At 38.1% G+C, this 16,739-nt stretch overlaps 1 protein-coding gene across 2 annotated transcripts in view; it reads left to right on the top strand.

Moving 5' to 3' along the window:
* Positions 1–7,931: 7,931 nt before the first annotated feature.
* SLC6A11 (solute carrier family 6 member 11) overlaps positions 7,932–16,739 on the top strand; it is a 104,189-nt gene continuing 95,381 nt past the window's right edge. For both annotated transcript variants that reach the window (XR_015695905.1, XM_087709117.1), the window contains exons 1-2: positions 7,932–8,223; positions 8,594–8,828. Coding sequence is in view for 1 of the 2 variants with exons in the window: in XM_087709117.1 (XP_087565243.1) it covers positions 8,609–8,828 (220 nt within the window). In the remaining variant the exon portion in view is untranslated. The remainder of the gene's footprint in view (positions 8,224–8,593; positions 8,829–16,739) is intronic.

The following is a 16,739-nucleotide window of genomic DNA, read 5'->3' as shown; positions in this document are numbered from 1 at the left end:
AGGTGTTTGTCAGTTTGAATTCTAAAGTCTCAGAGCACTTTAGCTTATTCATTTTTATTACTTTGTGTAATTTGTGGCCCTACCCAGTTCTTGCTTGCAGGCAAATGATATTTCTTGCAATACAATATTGTTGCTACTTCATCATTGTACATAATCTGTCTGTGTGATCTTCTTCAGGGGCTAACTAGGTGAGCTACTGTTGTTTTGTATGCACACATTTTAAAGCCATTTTGGAAATCTACTGTATGGAATACTACAAGTAGTTACTCAACTAGTTTACAGAAACCTTAAACTCAGATAATTTTTTAAAAAATAATTATGTCAATAGTTATTTTCAAATAAATAAAAGCAAAAAACTCACTACTAAAAAAAACAAAAAAAGGCAACACAAATAAAATATCATATTTTTCGGAGTATAAGATGTACCCTTTTCCCTCAAAAAAGAGGCTGAAAATCTGGGTGCATCTTATACACTGAATACAGCATTTTTTTGCCTCCCGAAACCCCTCCCCTTCACCAAAATGGCTGTGCATAAGTTTTAAGAGGCTTTCAGAATGTTCCTGGGGGCTGGTGAGGGCAGAAATGAGTAAGAAACAGGCCGTTTTTTGCTCAATTTCCCCCCCGCCCCCTAAAGGCTATTCATGCCATTTTTTTTGACAAAAAAAAGGGCCCTTTTTTGCTCGTTTTTGCCTCCCACATCCCAGGAGCACCCTACAAGCCTCCTAAAGGCTATCATGCCCTGTAAAAAAAATGAGCACATTTTCATGAAAAACGGGCTGTTTTGGGAGGGGTTTGCAGAGTGCAAAAACTTTTGTTTTAAAATTTGCCTCTTCAAAACTTTGGTGCGTCTTATACTTCAAAAATATAGTAAATAAAAACACCAATTAAAAACATAGAAAAAAAGCTGGTAATTTAGCTTTAAATAATTACCAAACCTAAGAGTTTTTCCCTAATGGAAGAGATAATGCAACACTTACTTTACTTGTGCATATAATTTTATATGAATTAAGGATTTTAAAACATTGTGTGAACTGTATGTGGTGGATCGAGTGTTGCTCAGGTTGCATTATCTTTTTCCATGGGTCTAGTATGAGTTTACATTATATGCTAGGTAGCTGCGAATTCAGGCTAGAATCCAGGAGGTTATGAGCTCTAATCCTACCTAAGACATGAAAAACTGGCTGGATAATTTTGGCCCAGTCACTCTCTCTCAGTCCAACTCACCTCACAGGGTTGTTACCACTTTAAAAATAAGAGATTAAGGAGTATTGGTATGTTCACCACCTTGAGCCATTTATTAAATAATAAAGGCAGAATCAAAATCTAATAAATGAAGATAAAATAAAAAAGATTTCAAGATAGGTGGGCAATAATTAACCAGATTGGGTTTATTACTTTAAAAAAAAGTAATAAAATATCTAATAGACAATTTTATTAGCCTTTCAGCTGCCTAAAGCTATGTCAAGCTAAGGAAGCAAAGCAGTTTTTGAAAAGCAATTTGTTTACTGGTATTGGTGAGTGGTTATTTATAACACTGCATGATTAAACATGTTTACTAAACACGTTTCATTTATTTCACTGTGGTTATTTTTTATGAAAGTGATTCATATTTTAAAATGATTCACCTGTATAGTTTCTTTTTTAGATTCAATATGAGCCATATGCTCAAGGAGTTATCCCAATCTGCTTTGTGGGAGTAGCTTGCCAGCCATGTGATCGAGTGGGAATGGCTTGACGGCCATGTGACCAGGTGGGAGTGGCTTGGCGGCCATGTGACCAGGTGGGAGTGGCTTGGCAGTCATGTTACCAGATGAGAGTAGCCAAGACGATGTCACTGAATTCTTTGCCCCAATGGATGATCTACAAAAAGAAAATATAAAAAAGGAAATTTATTATTTTGTGCATTTACTACTTAAATAAGATTAAAATAAGTACACAAAACAATAAAAGAATTACTTACAGAGGAAGGATGACTGTCCTTGCCGGTTTTCTACATCACACTTGCTCCAATGAATGGCCTGCACAAAGAAGAGACACAGAAATGAACTCTTCCATTGTATGCACTGCATTTGGATGAAACCAGCATACACAACAATAAAGACAGCTACATACAGAGGAAGGATGACTGTCCTAGCGGTCATACTCTGTGGTCTCTTCATCCTGTTAAATAATATGAACTGCAGAATAAATAAAACAATATTGGACTTGATTGTGGTTGTAAGCCGAGGACTACACTACAGGTAACAGAAGGGACGTCTGTTTTCACCCAACAATGTACAGTCTTTTCAGGAAGGATGTCCCCCAACAAACAAGAAAGATATAGTTTTTCATTTAGATCAAAAATGAATGTCATAGGTAGATTCACAGAGCAATACAGATTTCTTTTTCTGAAATTTATTCCTCAGTTCAAAAAACAGGAATATATGAATTCAGTACTTAGGACAGACCAAGTAGCCATTCAAGAGTTAGTGGTGTCATGGTTAGAAGCAATGGTAAAGCAAGATATGGATTTAAAATATTTTAAATATTTTGTTGTGTATTTCAAAGGGAATACAATACATATTTAATTTTAAACGTTAACAGCTGCTGGAATTGTGTTTGCACAACAGTGGAAAAACAAAAATATGAAAATGAATAAATATTAGAATGTGCAGGAATGAATAGATTGACAATTAAAATCAAGAAGGCTTTGAATACTTTTTCATGTGGGATTTGTTTTATCAATTGCTAACAAAGAGAAATAGAAAATAGAAATCTAAAAGTATGAAAAAAAAAACCAATTATGTAAGGAAAGGTCCCTAAAATGTATAAGGAAATATTATTAGTACTTGATCATTATTAATGTGTAGATAACTGTGGGGACATTACACACACACACACACACACACACACACACACACACACACACACACACACAAACTATGACAATGCCGGGAAAACACAAAAAAATAACAATTTTCTCCTAAAAGACTGCAAACGAAACCAATTTTTTCTCCTAACCCTAAGGACAGGAAGATAAAGCCACTGGAATAAAAACCATCAAGGCATTGTGTGAAATTATAAAGGACAGTGCCAGGAAGCTCACAGAACCAGCAACCACCTCAAAATTACCTAAACAACTAGGTATCACACAGAAACACACAAAATCTGGCAAAGCTGCCTTGCACCAACCTGGCCTGCCCATAGAAAAACAAGCACCTTGAGACACATAAACCATGCACCAACCTGCACACTTAAAAGCAACATATTGCATCACAAATAAAACATTTGCAAAAAGGAATAACATTTCTTGTAATAAACATATTCTATAAACAATAAATACATAAAAAATCCTTAAAAATATTTTTTTAAAAGATATTCTATACATAATAAATTAAAATAAAACCATTAAAATATTCTATATGCAATAAATAAAATTTGAGATTGTGGAGATGTAATTCTGAGACCTGTCACTGTGGAAGGTCCTGATGAGGAGTTCGTTTCTGAGCACGGGGAGATGGACAGTAATTTGTGCCGTCCATCTCCCCGTGCTCAGAAAAGCAAGCCCAGGAAAGTCCTCTGCTGGCGGTCAGCTTCTGGGATGCCTGCCCGCCACCAAAGGACCTTCCCGGACTTGTTTTTCTGAGCACAGGGAGACAGACGGTGCAAACTACCGTCGTCTCACTGTGCTCACAAAAACAAGTCCAGGAAGGTCCTCTGCTGGTGGGCAGCTTCCGGTACACCTGCCCACCACCAAAAGACCTTCCTGGACTTGCTTTTCTGGGCACGGGGGGACGGATGATGCAAACTACCACCAGTTTCTCCGTGGTCAGAAAAGCAAGTCTAGGTAAGTCCTTTGCTGGCAGGTAGGTTCTGGGATGCCTGTCCACCACCAAAGGACCTCTCCGGACTTGCTTTTCTGAGCATGGGAAAATGGACGGTAGTTTGCGTGGCACGACCAGCACCTAGGAGGCACTAGGAGACTGGTCGTGCTGCATAAGCTCCTGCTGCAGTTTCCCCCCCTGCACCCATACTTGCTGGTGGCCAGGCATCTTAAGCAAGTCCAGGAACCTTGCAAAGGCCATGCAAGGTCCCCGAACTTGCCAAAGACGCCGGCCGCATCACGTAAGATCCTGCCACCATCCCCACCCCCATGCCTGTGCTTGCTGGCAGCCATGCAGCCATGTGGCCCTGCGCTATAAGCGAGCCCAGGATCCTCGTAAGGCCGCAAAAGGTCACCGGACTCACTTATAGTGCAGGGCCATGGCAGGTCGCTCCAGCTGGCCTGCCACCCCACCCCCCACCCCACACTTAGTTGCAGCTTACTTACCTCCTTGGAGTTGGCAGGCAGCAATAGAGAGCCAAGAAGGAAAAAAAGATAAGTGGGTTTAGATAGTGCTCTTAAGGTGGGCGGGGCGATTGGTGATCCTGCCAATCAGTGAGCGGTGGGTGGGGATAGCATAGTGTGGGAGGTGGGAGCAAGTGATGGAGCGGCTTCCGGACAGGCAGGGGAGCGAGCGAATGGCCTCCAGACAGGTGGGGTGGGGGAGCATGTGAGGGGGTGTGGCCGGTTCCACCGGTGGCCCCGGTTCTAAACAGCTCACTAGATTTCTGGAACCTCATCTAGCGAACCGGTTAGAACGGGCAGGAACCCACCCCTGACTCAAACCCATATTATTGAACACAGTTAGCATATCACATATTTCTGTTCTGGTTGTAGCTGTGAAAATAAAACCAAGTTATGCATAATGAAAGATATCACACATTATATTCATAGGTGTACATCTAAGATATTCTTGGCACATTCAAATGTAAAGCACCAATCTAATAAAGTTTTCAGTTATGCATATTATACAATCATGCTTATCAAAGCACTGGAACTAGTATGTCTTTCCTGATCATTCATGTCTGACATTAATGACACACACAATTTGCTTGTGCATCAAATAGCTCCAAGTGTGCAGAGCAGGCAAACGTCCATCGATTCAGCCCACTGTAGCTGCATCAAACATGATATACTTTTTTTAAATTCCCACCAATACTTCACATACATTAGTTTCCTTTCTTCCTATAAACTGTGTATTCTCTGAAACATCTTATTTTCAAATTCTTAAATTATTTGAAATCCAGCCCTTAGATATGCCTTTCTCACACTTTGTTTCCATGGATTGTAGGAGCCACAATGTAGCCTCTAAAAGTATTATATATATATAATATGTATATATGTATATATGTATATATGTATATATGTATATATGTATATATGTATATATGTATATATGTGTATGTGTATGTGTATGTGTATGTGTATGTGTATGTGTATGTATGTATGTATGTATGTATGTATGTATGTATGTATGTATATATGTATATATGTATATATGTATATATGTATATATGTATATATGTATATATGTATATATGTATATATGTATATATGTATATATGTATATATGTATATATGTATATATGTATATATGTATATATGTATATATGTATATATGTATATATGTATATATGTATATATGTATATATGTATATATGTATATATGTATATATGTATGTATTATTTGTGCTGATAAATAAATAAAGGGAGACTAGTATAGATCTATTTCAAGCTGTTTAGCTCTCATCAGCTAGCCATACCACTCTCATCAGCTAGCTATACTGTATGGCCCAAATATGGGAGGAAGGTCACACTTCCACTCTCTGTCTTCGGCTCGTCACAAGAGACCATCCAGACAGAAACCCAATGTTTTTTACTGTTGCCTTTTTGTTATATTTTTTATATTTAAAATTAATATTTAATTTTAAATATAAAAATATTGAAATTAAATTAAAAATATTGGGTTTCTGTCTGGATGGTCTCTTGTGACAAGCCGAAGACAGAGAGTGGAAGTGTGACCTTCCTCCCATATTTGGGCATGCCAGGGGTTGTGACTTTAAATATATACCTTTCACCCTGGCCTCGCTGATAAGGAGTCGAGCCCTGTAGCTCAATGGTTAACACATCTGCCTTAGAGGCAATAGAGCACAGGTTCGATTCCCAGTAAGGGTGTGGCTAGCTGATGAGAGCTAAATAGCTTGAAATAGATCTATACTAGTCTCCCTTTATTTATTTATCAGCATAAATATAACAAATACACACACACACACACACACACACACATATATATATATAATTTCCTCAGAGAAATGTAAGACATGCTCTCTTTACCTTCTTCAGTCTCTAATTTGGCTGGCTACAAATCATTTCAGATCTTCCTTCCTTCCTTCCTTCCTTCCATCCATCCATCCATCCATCCATCCATCCATCCATCACATAACATTAAGCACTCATTTGGTACAATACATTTTTGATTTAAGCTGTGTTTTTTAATTTTGAAGATAAAGTAATGGATTACATAAAGTGGAATTCAAAAAATAAGCACATAACCAGTACTTTCTTTTCTTGTTTCTTGATCAAAGATTGCAAAAATGAACTGCAATTCTTCAGCTAGGTTACTGTCTTCAATATTTTCTATCAGGACTTTGGTACTTTGCAAGGTAGCAAAAAGAAAGGTGTAGGCAAGGGAAGACAGTTGCTGCTCCTACTTTCTCTCTCCCTATGTCCCAGGGAGACCTTATTTGATTATGTGCCATTTAATTCCTAGTGAACACATAGATTTTCTCCTAACCTAGTTTAGAACTTTTAGAACTTGCAAAGTTCTGCACTGATGGTGATTGTGATTGAGTCCAGCTGCTGGTCACTTACTTATAGTCCCTTATAGTCTGCCTATATATGGCTCATTTACCCCAGTACAATTCGAGGGCTGATTTACTCACAGTCCATACCTGATCCAGAAACAAACAGTAGCTGTAGGTGCTCTGGGTACTCTATGGCTTGTTCCTTTCTATATGGGTTGTCTGTGCAAACCCAGCTCTTTCTGCTGCCTTCTCAAAGCTAAACACCTGAGTTGCTGAGGAACAGATCAGGAGAACACCTGGAAAACTTGCCAAAAAGAGGCAAATGGAATCTCTCTGAGGCTCCCACCACAACTCCCTTCTCCCAGTGAGATGGCAGGAGACAATCTGGTGGTTCACTAGGCAGGATTTGGGTGGCAGTGGGAAGGGAAGAAATGTCTTCTCCTCTCAAGCCACATCCTAAATATTTCCCAGAAAGAAGGTGACTAAGAAGGGCAAACGTGCTCCACCTCCTCTGGTTCTAAGCAACCTTTGACTCAGGTACCAGAGATGCTATAACACAGTCCAGAAGAATAAAATCCCAAAGAAATACCAATGGAGATTCTCAGGTCATGGTTGTCCCAAAGATGCTTTCTCAAGATGCTTTTTCAAGAGTCAGAGCTGAAGAAACTTCTTGGGTGAGAACCAAAACATCTTCAAAGGAAAAAAACAAGTCCAGTTCCCTTTTGAAAAAGCACCTTTGGGACAACCATGACTTGGATGACTTGAATCTCCATAGATGGCAGCTACACACACACACTCACACATACACACTCACACACCCAGAGCATTGTTTGAGAATGTGTGAATCTCTGTTGGTTCTGTCTGAAAAAGCACCTTTGGGGCAAAAGCCCCAGAGAGTAGGGGTGTGGTAGCAGAATTTCACTCCTTCCCACCGACTGCAAAGCAAAACTGAAGGCTGCCTACTCCTTGACCGCCGTCCCTCGGCCGCTCTCCCCTCAAACAAACGCGGCTGCCTTAAACCGCCCGCGGTGTTCCTAAACGTGCGCGCTCAGCCTCGCTGTCGCCTGTAGGTAAGACAGACTCCCCCTCAAGGTAGGTGGGGGAGGAGGGCCCCCGATAGTTTACGAGGAGGTGGGACAGAGGCAAGGAGCGGGGCGGAGGAAAGGGGGTCGATGGCGGGGGGTGGGCTGGAGGTGTGTGGGGGGGGAGGCGTTGTTGCACGTTCCCTCCGCATAGGCTGAGCAGTCCAAATCCTTTTCGGCTGTGCGGCGTGGCCGGAGCGAAGCAGCTTTTGCAGCCGGGCAGCAACAGCGCGCAGAGGGAGAGGGAGAGAGAAGGCAAAGCCGTCGCTGCCTATCACGAGCCTTTCCCTCGCCACTGGTTGCCGCCTCCGCCGCGGACGCCTGCCTCAGCTCACCTCGCTTCGCCTGCCTTTCCTCCCTCCTTCCCGCCCCAGGCGTCAGTGCCACAGGACGGCCAGGGCCACTAAAGGTCTGGTGGACGGCAGCCGCAGAACCAGCACCTTCCTTCTAGCCAAGAGCGCGGCAGGCGTCCTGGGTGAGTAGCGCTCAGTGGAAGAATCTGGCCTTCTCCCCTAGTCTGGGGGGGGGGGGGAGAGAAACGGGAGGCGGCGGAAGCAGGTCGGGCAGATTTGGAAAGCTGGGCTCCTGGTTCAGGTGGGTGGTTGGATGGGGGCGGGAGAGAAAAACAGGTAGGCTTTCCCGCTTCGGTCTTCACTTCTCCCAACTCAAGTCGCCCCGAGCCCATCATCATCAGGTGTCTGATCTGGCGAAGTTGGCCAGAGCATCTCCTGCACTTTTTGGTCTTTTTGTTAAAATGCGAAGCGGGACCGTTTGTGGTGCAAGGGGAAAGCGGTTACGGAAGCATCCCTGTCTCTCTTGACTCCTGTCTTTATATTCTTCTCCAGGCTTGAGAGAGAGTCATGACAGCTGAAAAGGCTATCCCTGTAATTAATGGCAAACCCGAAGATGCTCCGGATCCTGAAGCCTCCAGCACCAATTTGGTCCACAGCAACGATAAGAAGGTGCACGAAAGAGGCCATTGGAACAATAAAATTGAATTTATGCTATCTGTGGCAGGGGAGATTATTGGGTTGGGGAACGTGTGGCGATTCCCATATCTCTGCTACAAAAATGGAGGAGGTAAGATGGCATCCTGTCTCAAGTGCAGAGCTTGCAGGTGCTTTGCCCATCTGTTAAAACATTTAATTTGCTTAATGTGAGGGGAAGGGAGGTTTGTCATGATAGGTTAATATTTAAACAACAGGAGGCTATCAAGCAATGGAATGGAATTTCAGAGAGTTAGATGCACAAACGGGAAAGAAAAGGGTAGGTGATAAAAGTAGAGATGGATTGGCTTACTGTAGTTGTACTTAAGCTTTTGTGATCCTTTGAAAGAGGATGATTAGTACTTTAGTACGCAGACTGATGGTTAATTTTTAAAGTAAAATATTTCCCTTTTGTTGAAGACAAAAGTTAGAAAAGAGTAAGCCCTATAATTAATGGCAAATAGCAGCTTCATCAACTGCATGTTGAACAAGGGTGACATATTTAATGAAGAATGTATATGTGTCAGCCATGTTTCCATGATATACATTTATATAAACATGACAAGAATAAATCTAATAAAATAAATTTTTTAAACATTTTCAAAATAAACTTAGATTTTTAAAACAGGTAACTTTAAAATTAGCATTTATTTTTCACTTGAAGTTTTACTTACTTACTTCAAGTGAAGTAAGTCATAGCAACAGGTATATGTAGAGTTTGCTTGATGTGACACTCACAGTACAATCCTAAGTGTTGGCTTTAGAACCAAAACTCCAATAGGAAATCTGTTCTGGATAGCAAATTGTATTCTTTTCTGCTTTCAGTAAATTCCAAACTTACAATGATCAATAGAAGAGCTAGATTTTATCATAAGCAAAGATGGACTTCCACAAAGCAAAAAGTTGCTCCTGAAGCCATTTCGGAATTTCAAGATTTAGACAACTCAAAACAGATTTTCCTTCAAGCGTTGTTTTTTTTAAAAAAAGAAAAATCCGATACAGGGGAGAGAAATAGAAAACCTTTTTTGTGATTAACATTTTTATTTTTGAATCAGATGCAAACTTTAGCACAGGTTTCCTTTTAGTTAAAACGCTTTTAAGAGGAATGGAGGAATGGAGAAGAAACCTATCGATGACATCCAAGCAGAAATGCAGAGTCTCAAACTGTTCTTTCTTTAAATAAATAAAATCCCTACCTCTGGCCCTCTGCCCTTAACATTCTACAGGTTAATTTCATAGGACCTTTTAAAATAATAAGCCATTTTATACCAACTCACAGACTTCAAACACTACTCTTGCATAAAACCTGTCTGTCTGAAATGGGAGTCCCATTTAGATTTAGAAGATGTGCCAATTGCATTCAATTTAGAGCAAACAGTTGTTATTCGTTTTCTGATGCGAATTAATGAAGAGGTTTATGAACATTTAGATTGGTCTTGGACCCAAAACAAAATGGGTTGTATTTAAAGCTTCCTAAAAAGAGTTTTAAAAAGAATTCAAAACTGGTACATGCTTCATTTTGCAAACTATGGTTTTCTTTACCAAGGGCTAGTGTCAGTAGCTTTAATTTTCTTAGTTTTCCTTCACACTCAATTAGTCTTCTTTACATTCAGGTACTTAGAGGTATTTTTTTTGGATTATTAGGCATAAAAATATGCAGAAGTATAAACATTGTAATGTATAGAATTAATTGTAATTTATAGCCATATTGTCTACAGAAAAGAATGTTTTGGTTCCATTGACATTCACTATAAATCGAATGGTCTAATCTTGTTTTGCTTATTGAAGATAGAGCACAAGTTACTTCTCAGAATCTCTTGGGAGTTATTATTTTGTTAGAAAATAAATATTTACATGTCATACTCTTGTTTTATTTTATCATATGAATATTGTTTGAAAACAAGTCAGAAGCTTTATTAGTATTACTAACTCTTTGAATTTTGGAGAGCATAATAAATTAAATATGTAGTCATTGCATGACACTTTAGAAGATTAGACAAGACATTAAAATGGGTTACAACCAAAGAAAGGATATACATTTACAAACTGTTAATATTTTTGGGTATATGGTATTGTGAGCCATACTCCAAATAATATAATGCAGGGTAAAATGTCAGTATAATCTAAATGCCATCACTTGCATGGCAAATATATTAATAAATTCCATCATCACACTGGGACTATAATAACCGTATAGAGAGATTATGCTTTGGATATTTATTTATTTATTTGTTTGTTTGTTTGTCAAACATGTACAAGATAGCAGGTATAGGTATAAACATAAACAAAGGATGTATAAGTACAGAGAAATGGGAACAGTAAGACAGGGATGGTAGGCACGCTGGTGCACTTATGCATGCCCCAGTGGTGGGTTTCAAAATTTTTTGGAACCTCTTCTGTAGGTGTGGCCTGCTTTCCGGGTCCACTGGTGGAACCTCTTCTAACTGGTTCGGTAGATTTGACAAACTGGTTCTACCGAACTGGTGCGAACTGGTAGGAACCCATCTCTGGCATGCCCCCTTTATGGACATCTGAGGAATGGGGTGAGGTCCACAGTAGACAGTTTTGAGGTTGAAGCTGTGAGGGTTTGAGGCTATAACAGCGGAGTCAAATAGAGCGTTCCAGGCGTTGACCACTCTGTTACTGAAGTCGTATTTTCTGCAATCGAGTTTACCTGGAGTTTCTTTGCAAAAAAGAGAATGGCAGGCATTGAAAAACAAATTACATGGAAAGAAAAAAAGTAAATCCATTACCAATCAAATTATTTTGTTAAAATTATGGTTTCAGTCATTTTAAGACAACATAAATACTAGGAGTATCATTTTAAATAATTGCCTGTTAAATATTACATGAAAAACAATGTAAAATTTTTATTTCAGTTTTACATACACATACACACACACACAAATAAATTTATTCCGTGAGGTTTTGTTTTGTAGTGATAAAGGATTTTATTTGAAGCATGTCAGTGCATATTTTCCCTTGGATATTTCATTTCCTCCCTTTGTGTTATGTATAGAAATGAGCTGTGATGCAATTCGATAACTCATTTCATGGGTTTCGCAAGAATGTTTGACTGTTTTTAAGAGAATATTTTTTCATGCTATGTTGAATTGGTTGTGGTAAAACAGATTATAGCCATCCCCAACTTTGAAAATTGTGCTAGCTGGGAATTCTGGGAATTGAGGTCCATCACATTTGGATTCTCCCTAGATCTGGATGGTAGCTATAGAAATCTAGAGCAATAGCTCAAATTTGGCTTAAAACCTCACATTTCTGAAGTTCATGGGACTAAAATAATTTGTTCAGGTGCTTCTTCTTCACTGGTGTTTTTTTGCTGATAATGTTGTTTATGTGATTGGTGAAATGAGAACTATCAACATGTATTTGGCCTGTTGCCTGTGCTACTTTTTTTTTTTTTAAAGCATGGTGTGTAGGTGTGTTTACGTTTCTGTATTGCCTTCTGTTGCTTCATAGTGGCAGGAAATCAAGATGAAGTGAGTACTGTTTAATAGTACTTATTGATGACTGCTAGTCAGAGGTGGGATTGAAAAATGTTAACAACAGCTTCTCTGCCCGGTTGCTGGGTGGGCACGGCCATGGTGGGCGCGGCCTTGTCAGTCTCCTGCACCATGTCAGTGGGGGGCATTTTCTCCCTCCCCAGGCTCCAGAGGCTTTTTTCGATCCTCCGGGAGGGCGAAAACAGCCTCCCTCAGACTCCGGAGGCCTTCCAGAGACTGGAAATGGGCCTGTTTTCAGACTTCTGGTACTTCTGGTAGGCCCATTTTTCACCCTCCTCAGGCTCCATAGACTTTCTCTGAGCCTCCAGGAGGGTGAAAACGGCCTCCCCTGGACTCCAGAAGCTTTCTGAATGCCAGAAATAGGTCCATTTCTGGATTTACAGAAGGCCCCTTTTTCACCCTCCCAGAGTCTCTGTGGGGGCCCTACACTTACCTGGCATGATGAATGGGCTGCATGGAGACTCCTGGAAGGGGAAGGGCATGGTGGGTGTGGCCAGAAAGTCCTTGCAACAACTGGTTCAGTGAAAACTGGTGCAAACCGCTTGAATCCCGCCTCTACTGCTAGTCTGTTTTTCATGCTTTCATTTTATGATGCAGAACCTAGGCAAGTTATTTTATACTACATGGCTAACTATTTTATATTAGCTGATCAACCATATTTCCCTTATTTTCCAGTTATGTGTATCAGTAAAATAAATATAAATGTACAGTGAAAGCAAATATATTCTGTTTGACTTTTTAAACTTTGGACCCAATTCATTTAAATATATTTACACGTGCAATTCATCCTGAATGTATTATTTTGTTCAGAATAGCAATATATTACTCGTATCTTTGTTGCTATTTACATTTAAATAAGGGAAATAACTCACTTGGATATTTTATTCAGTGAATTTCATTGATTTACAGGCTGCATTTGCATTGTCTTCTTATAAAGCATTGTGCTAGAATGAAGAATATAATTCATTTTTGCCTGATCATATGTATATAATAGCATCCTTTCTGAATATAGTGATGGCTCCTGAAGAAATATACAAGTACTTAAGAAAAAGTTATAATGTGAAACATTTATTTTTGATAAGCCAAATAAATTAACAGATTGTTGTATATTGGTGGAACAGACTGTCAATATGAGTAATAGATTGAGTGTTCAAAGGAATTTAATTTAATCTGATTGCCATTGTTCAGATACGTCACAATCTGACTTCTAAACCTCCCATATCCCATTTGTTTTCTGTTTTGTGTCAGAGCTCCCCAACTTCTGTCAAACATGTGTTGGCTTACAATAACCATAATTTTCAGACAGCACCACAGCTGGCAAGATGCCAGGTTGAAATCTTAGTTTTTATTGATTAAGTGGTTTAATTTGTTCAGATTTGTGTCCTATCAGAAATCAGAAAGGTGAACATTTCCTATCTGTTTATAATAAAAATGTTAAAAAATAACACCACAAGGAAATTATAATCAGTATTGTGCTCTCTACATCACAAAAAAATGCACCCATATCTCAAGTACTGCAAGAATCTATCCCATCTATGAAGTAGTCCTGAAGCATCAGATCTTCACCGTTGTTCAGAAATATAGCATGGAAGGAAAAGTCATTAAAAATAGGAAAGGTGTTAATCACTGAGAAGGCTCAACCATAATGGCCCTCAAAAGGACATTTCTTCTGCATGCCATTACTTCCTGTCCAAATTGAATGAGCAGTGTTTTATCCAGTGTAGATCCTCTCTAAGAAAGTCTAACCAAGTAGAGCAGGTATGTCCAACTTACATCACCACAGTGGCATCACATGATATATTGGGACTCCCCCCCCCTTTGCTAAACCAGGCGTGGGCTTGGCCAGTACATGACTCATTTGGCCTACTGGCCAGAACTTGACAGCCCTGATGTAGGCCGTTAATAGCAATAGCAATATAGCAATAGCAGTAGACTTATATACCGCTTCATAGGCCTTTCAGGCCTCTCTAAGCGGTTTACAGAGAGTCAGCATATTGCCCCCAACAATCTGGGTCCTCATTTTACCCACCTCGGAAGGATGGAAGGCTGAGTCAACCCTGAGCCGGTGAGATTTGAACCGCTGACCTGCTGATCTAGCAGTAGCCTGCAGTGCTGCTTTTAACCACTGCGCCACCTTGGCTCTAGATGGCATGCAACACCTTAAATTGTATCCTGAAGAAATCTGGCAAACAATGAAGATCCCACTGCATAAATTTCACATGGGGAAACCTAAAAAGGCTGCTATAGAACCAGCTGAAATTTAAATAGCAACTTTCATGTAAAGTGGGTTGCAATAATCTAATGAAATAATGAAGACTATCAGTGAAGACTTCCAAAAATAGTTACAAGTGGCACCCAAGATGTGACTGCACAAAAGTGCTATTGGCCACAGGCTCTACCTGAATTTTAATGAGTTAACTCCTTTCCATTATTTCAAGAAATCTTGTATTTATCTTTTTTGTTTTCAGCATTTGACACATTTGACAATAGGAACCAATAGGTTCTGAAATCTAGAATAGGATTATGTTAGCCTTGGATGGTAATCTAGACAAATACTACATCTATCTTTATTATAAGGTTACATCAAAAGAATCTTGCAAGACTGAAAGTATTTCTCCTTGCTTTTCCTTTTATTTTCTGGAATATTAGGGAAGGTCCTTCCTAAAATGCTTTCAACTTTGTATATCATCCAGTGATGAATTTGACAGCCTTAAAAAAACCAAACTATAAATAAGCAAAAAGATATATTTAGAAAAATAGGAATAGTTAGGATATATCAATGTTTCTCTAAAGCAAAACTAAAAATGAAATGAATTTGTAAAATAAAATAAAAGTGCTTTTACTGAACAGTTAAGATTGATCCAAATGTTCAGCATGGTGCTGAATTAGTATTTCCAATATAATTATCTGTGGTAACATTATTAATAAAATTTACATAGATATAAATCTATAAAGCTGACCATTTATGGAACCAACTAAGTTTTTCAAAGATAAACTTCTCTAGAAAAATACTTTTCTACTACTCTGTTTAAATATTGAACAATTACTAATACTAAGAGCATCTGAATATATGGAGCTTTATCCATTATAATAAAGCATACTTTCAAATATTGCATTTTTGCTGTAGAATTTGATAAATAATGTTTTTGTTTTTGTGTTTTTAAAGTTTTCAATGTATTATATGTACTGTTTTCAATGTATTTTTGTATTATATGTACAATGTATTATATGTACATGTGGCATGCACCAGATAGAAGAGTATCTAAAGATGTTTACTAATTAGTTTGAGAGCAGCATAGATATACTAATGTAGTGTATTGTTTAACTGGAAAAGTACATAATTATTAAAAATATACACAACATATGTAGGCTTAACTATATATTTATTTATTTATTAACTCAGTTTCCTATCAGACTGTCTAGTAACTTCACTTATTTTTAGTGAAACAGTTTGTAACAACTTAAGAATACAACTTGTAAGAACATAATACAGTGAAATTTTGTTTTAATGGAATAATGGAGAAAAATATTCATTTTTGAGGAAATCCTAAGAATGAGCAATAATTCATTCTTCCACAAGAGGACATATTTATATATTGATGCATTGTTTTTATCACTTTATGTCATTTAAATTATGATAGAAAATCAGAGTTATAAAATTGTCTAAAGCTCATGATATCCATTGGATTAAGTTCCAGTTAAGCAACCTTTCATAATACATTCTTTGTATTATGAATGCTACTAATGAGCAGAAATCAGTTATGGACTATACCCATCACATTATAACCATCAATATCTGATTTCTACATTTTAGTTTCTAGGGAAAGTAGGATCCATTGCAATAAACACTCTATAAACTCACTACAAAGAGGTCATTGTAAGTTCATTCTAATAGCATGTATAGTATACGTTCCATTTGAGTGTCAAGTTATATTCAAAACTGGAATTTAATGTCTGTTTATAAAAATATATATTGATTTCAGCTTTGCATGGCAATGAATTGCATGCAACTCTGATTGATTTTTGAATAGATATAAGTAGGATTTGCTGGTAGAGATTAAAATTACTGTTATTTATTGCACAGTCATGACATTGTCTAGTGGATATATTACAACTTCGTTAAATCATATTATTAAAAAAATCCTGCATGCTTTAAGAAGTTTAGCAAGTTCATCATATTTACTTAATGATTAATACTTTCTTGATTGACTTGATTTTCTAATCTGAAGACATACTTTTTAATCTCATATCCTCTGGCATTCTGCACTGATATTTTGGAAATACCTTTCCAACATGAAAAGTTATAATGTTTATATACAAAATTGATATAATTTCACACAAAAAATCTGGCAGTCAGCTAAAGATAAACCTATTATATCTGTAAGTAAATAGTAGTGTATAATCAAAAAGTTGCATAGGATTTTATTCAAAATTTAACTAAAATTAAAATATTTAATTTTGCACGCAAAGCCATATCTTGCTTG

Source organism: Thamnophis sirtalis, unplaced genomic scaffold (assembly GCF_051295495.1).
Source record: "Thamnophis sirtalis isolate CommonGarterSnake01/CBP01778 unplaced genomic scaffold, rThaSir2_p1.2 scaffold_3, whole genome shotgun sequence".
In the NCBI taxonomy this organism is placed as follows: domain Eukaryota; kingdom Metazoa; phylum Chordata; class Lepidosauria; order Squamata; family Natricidae; genus Thamnophis; species Thamnophis sirtalis.
The sequence above is the reverse complement of the archived record's forward strand: the minus strand, read 5'-3'. Positions and strand labels throughout refer to the sequence as shown.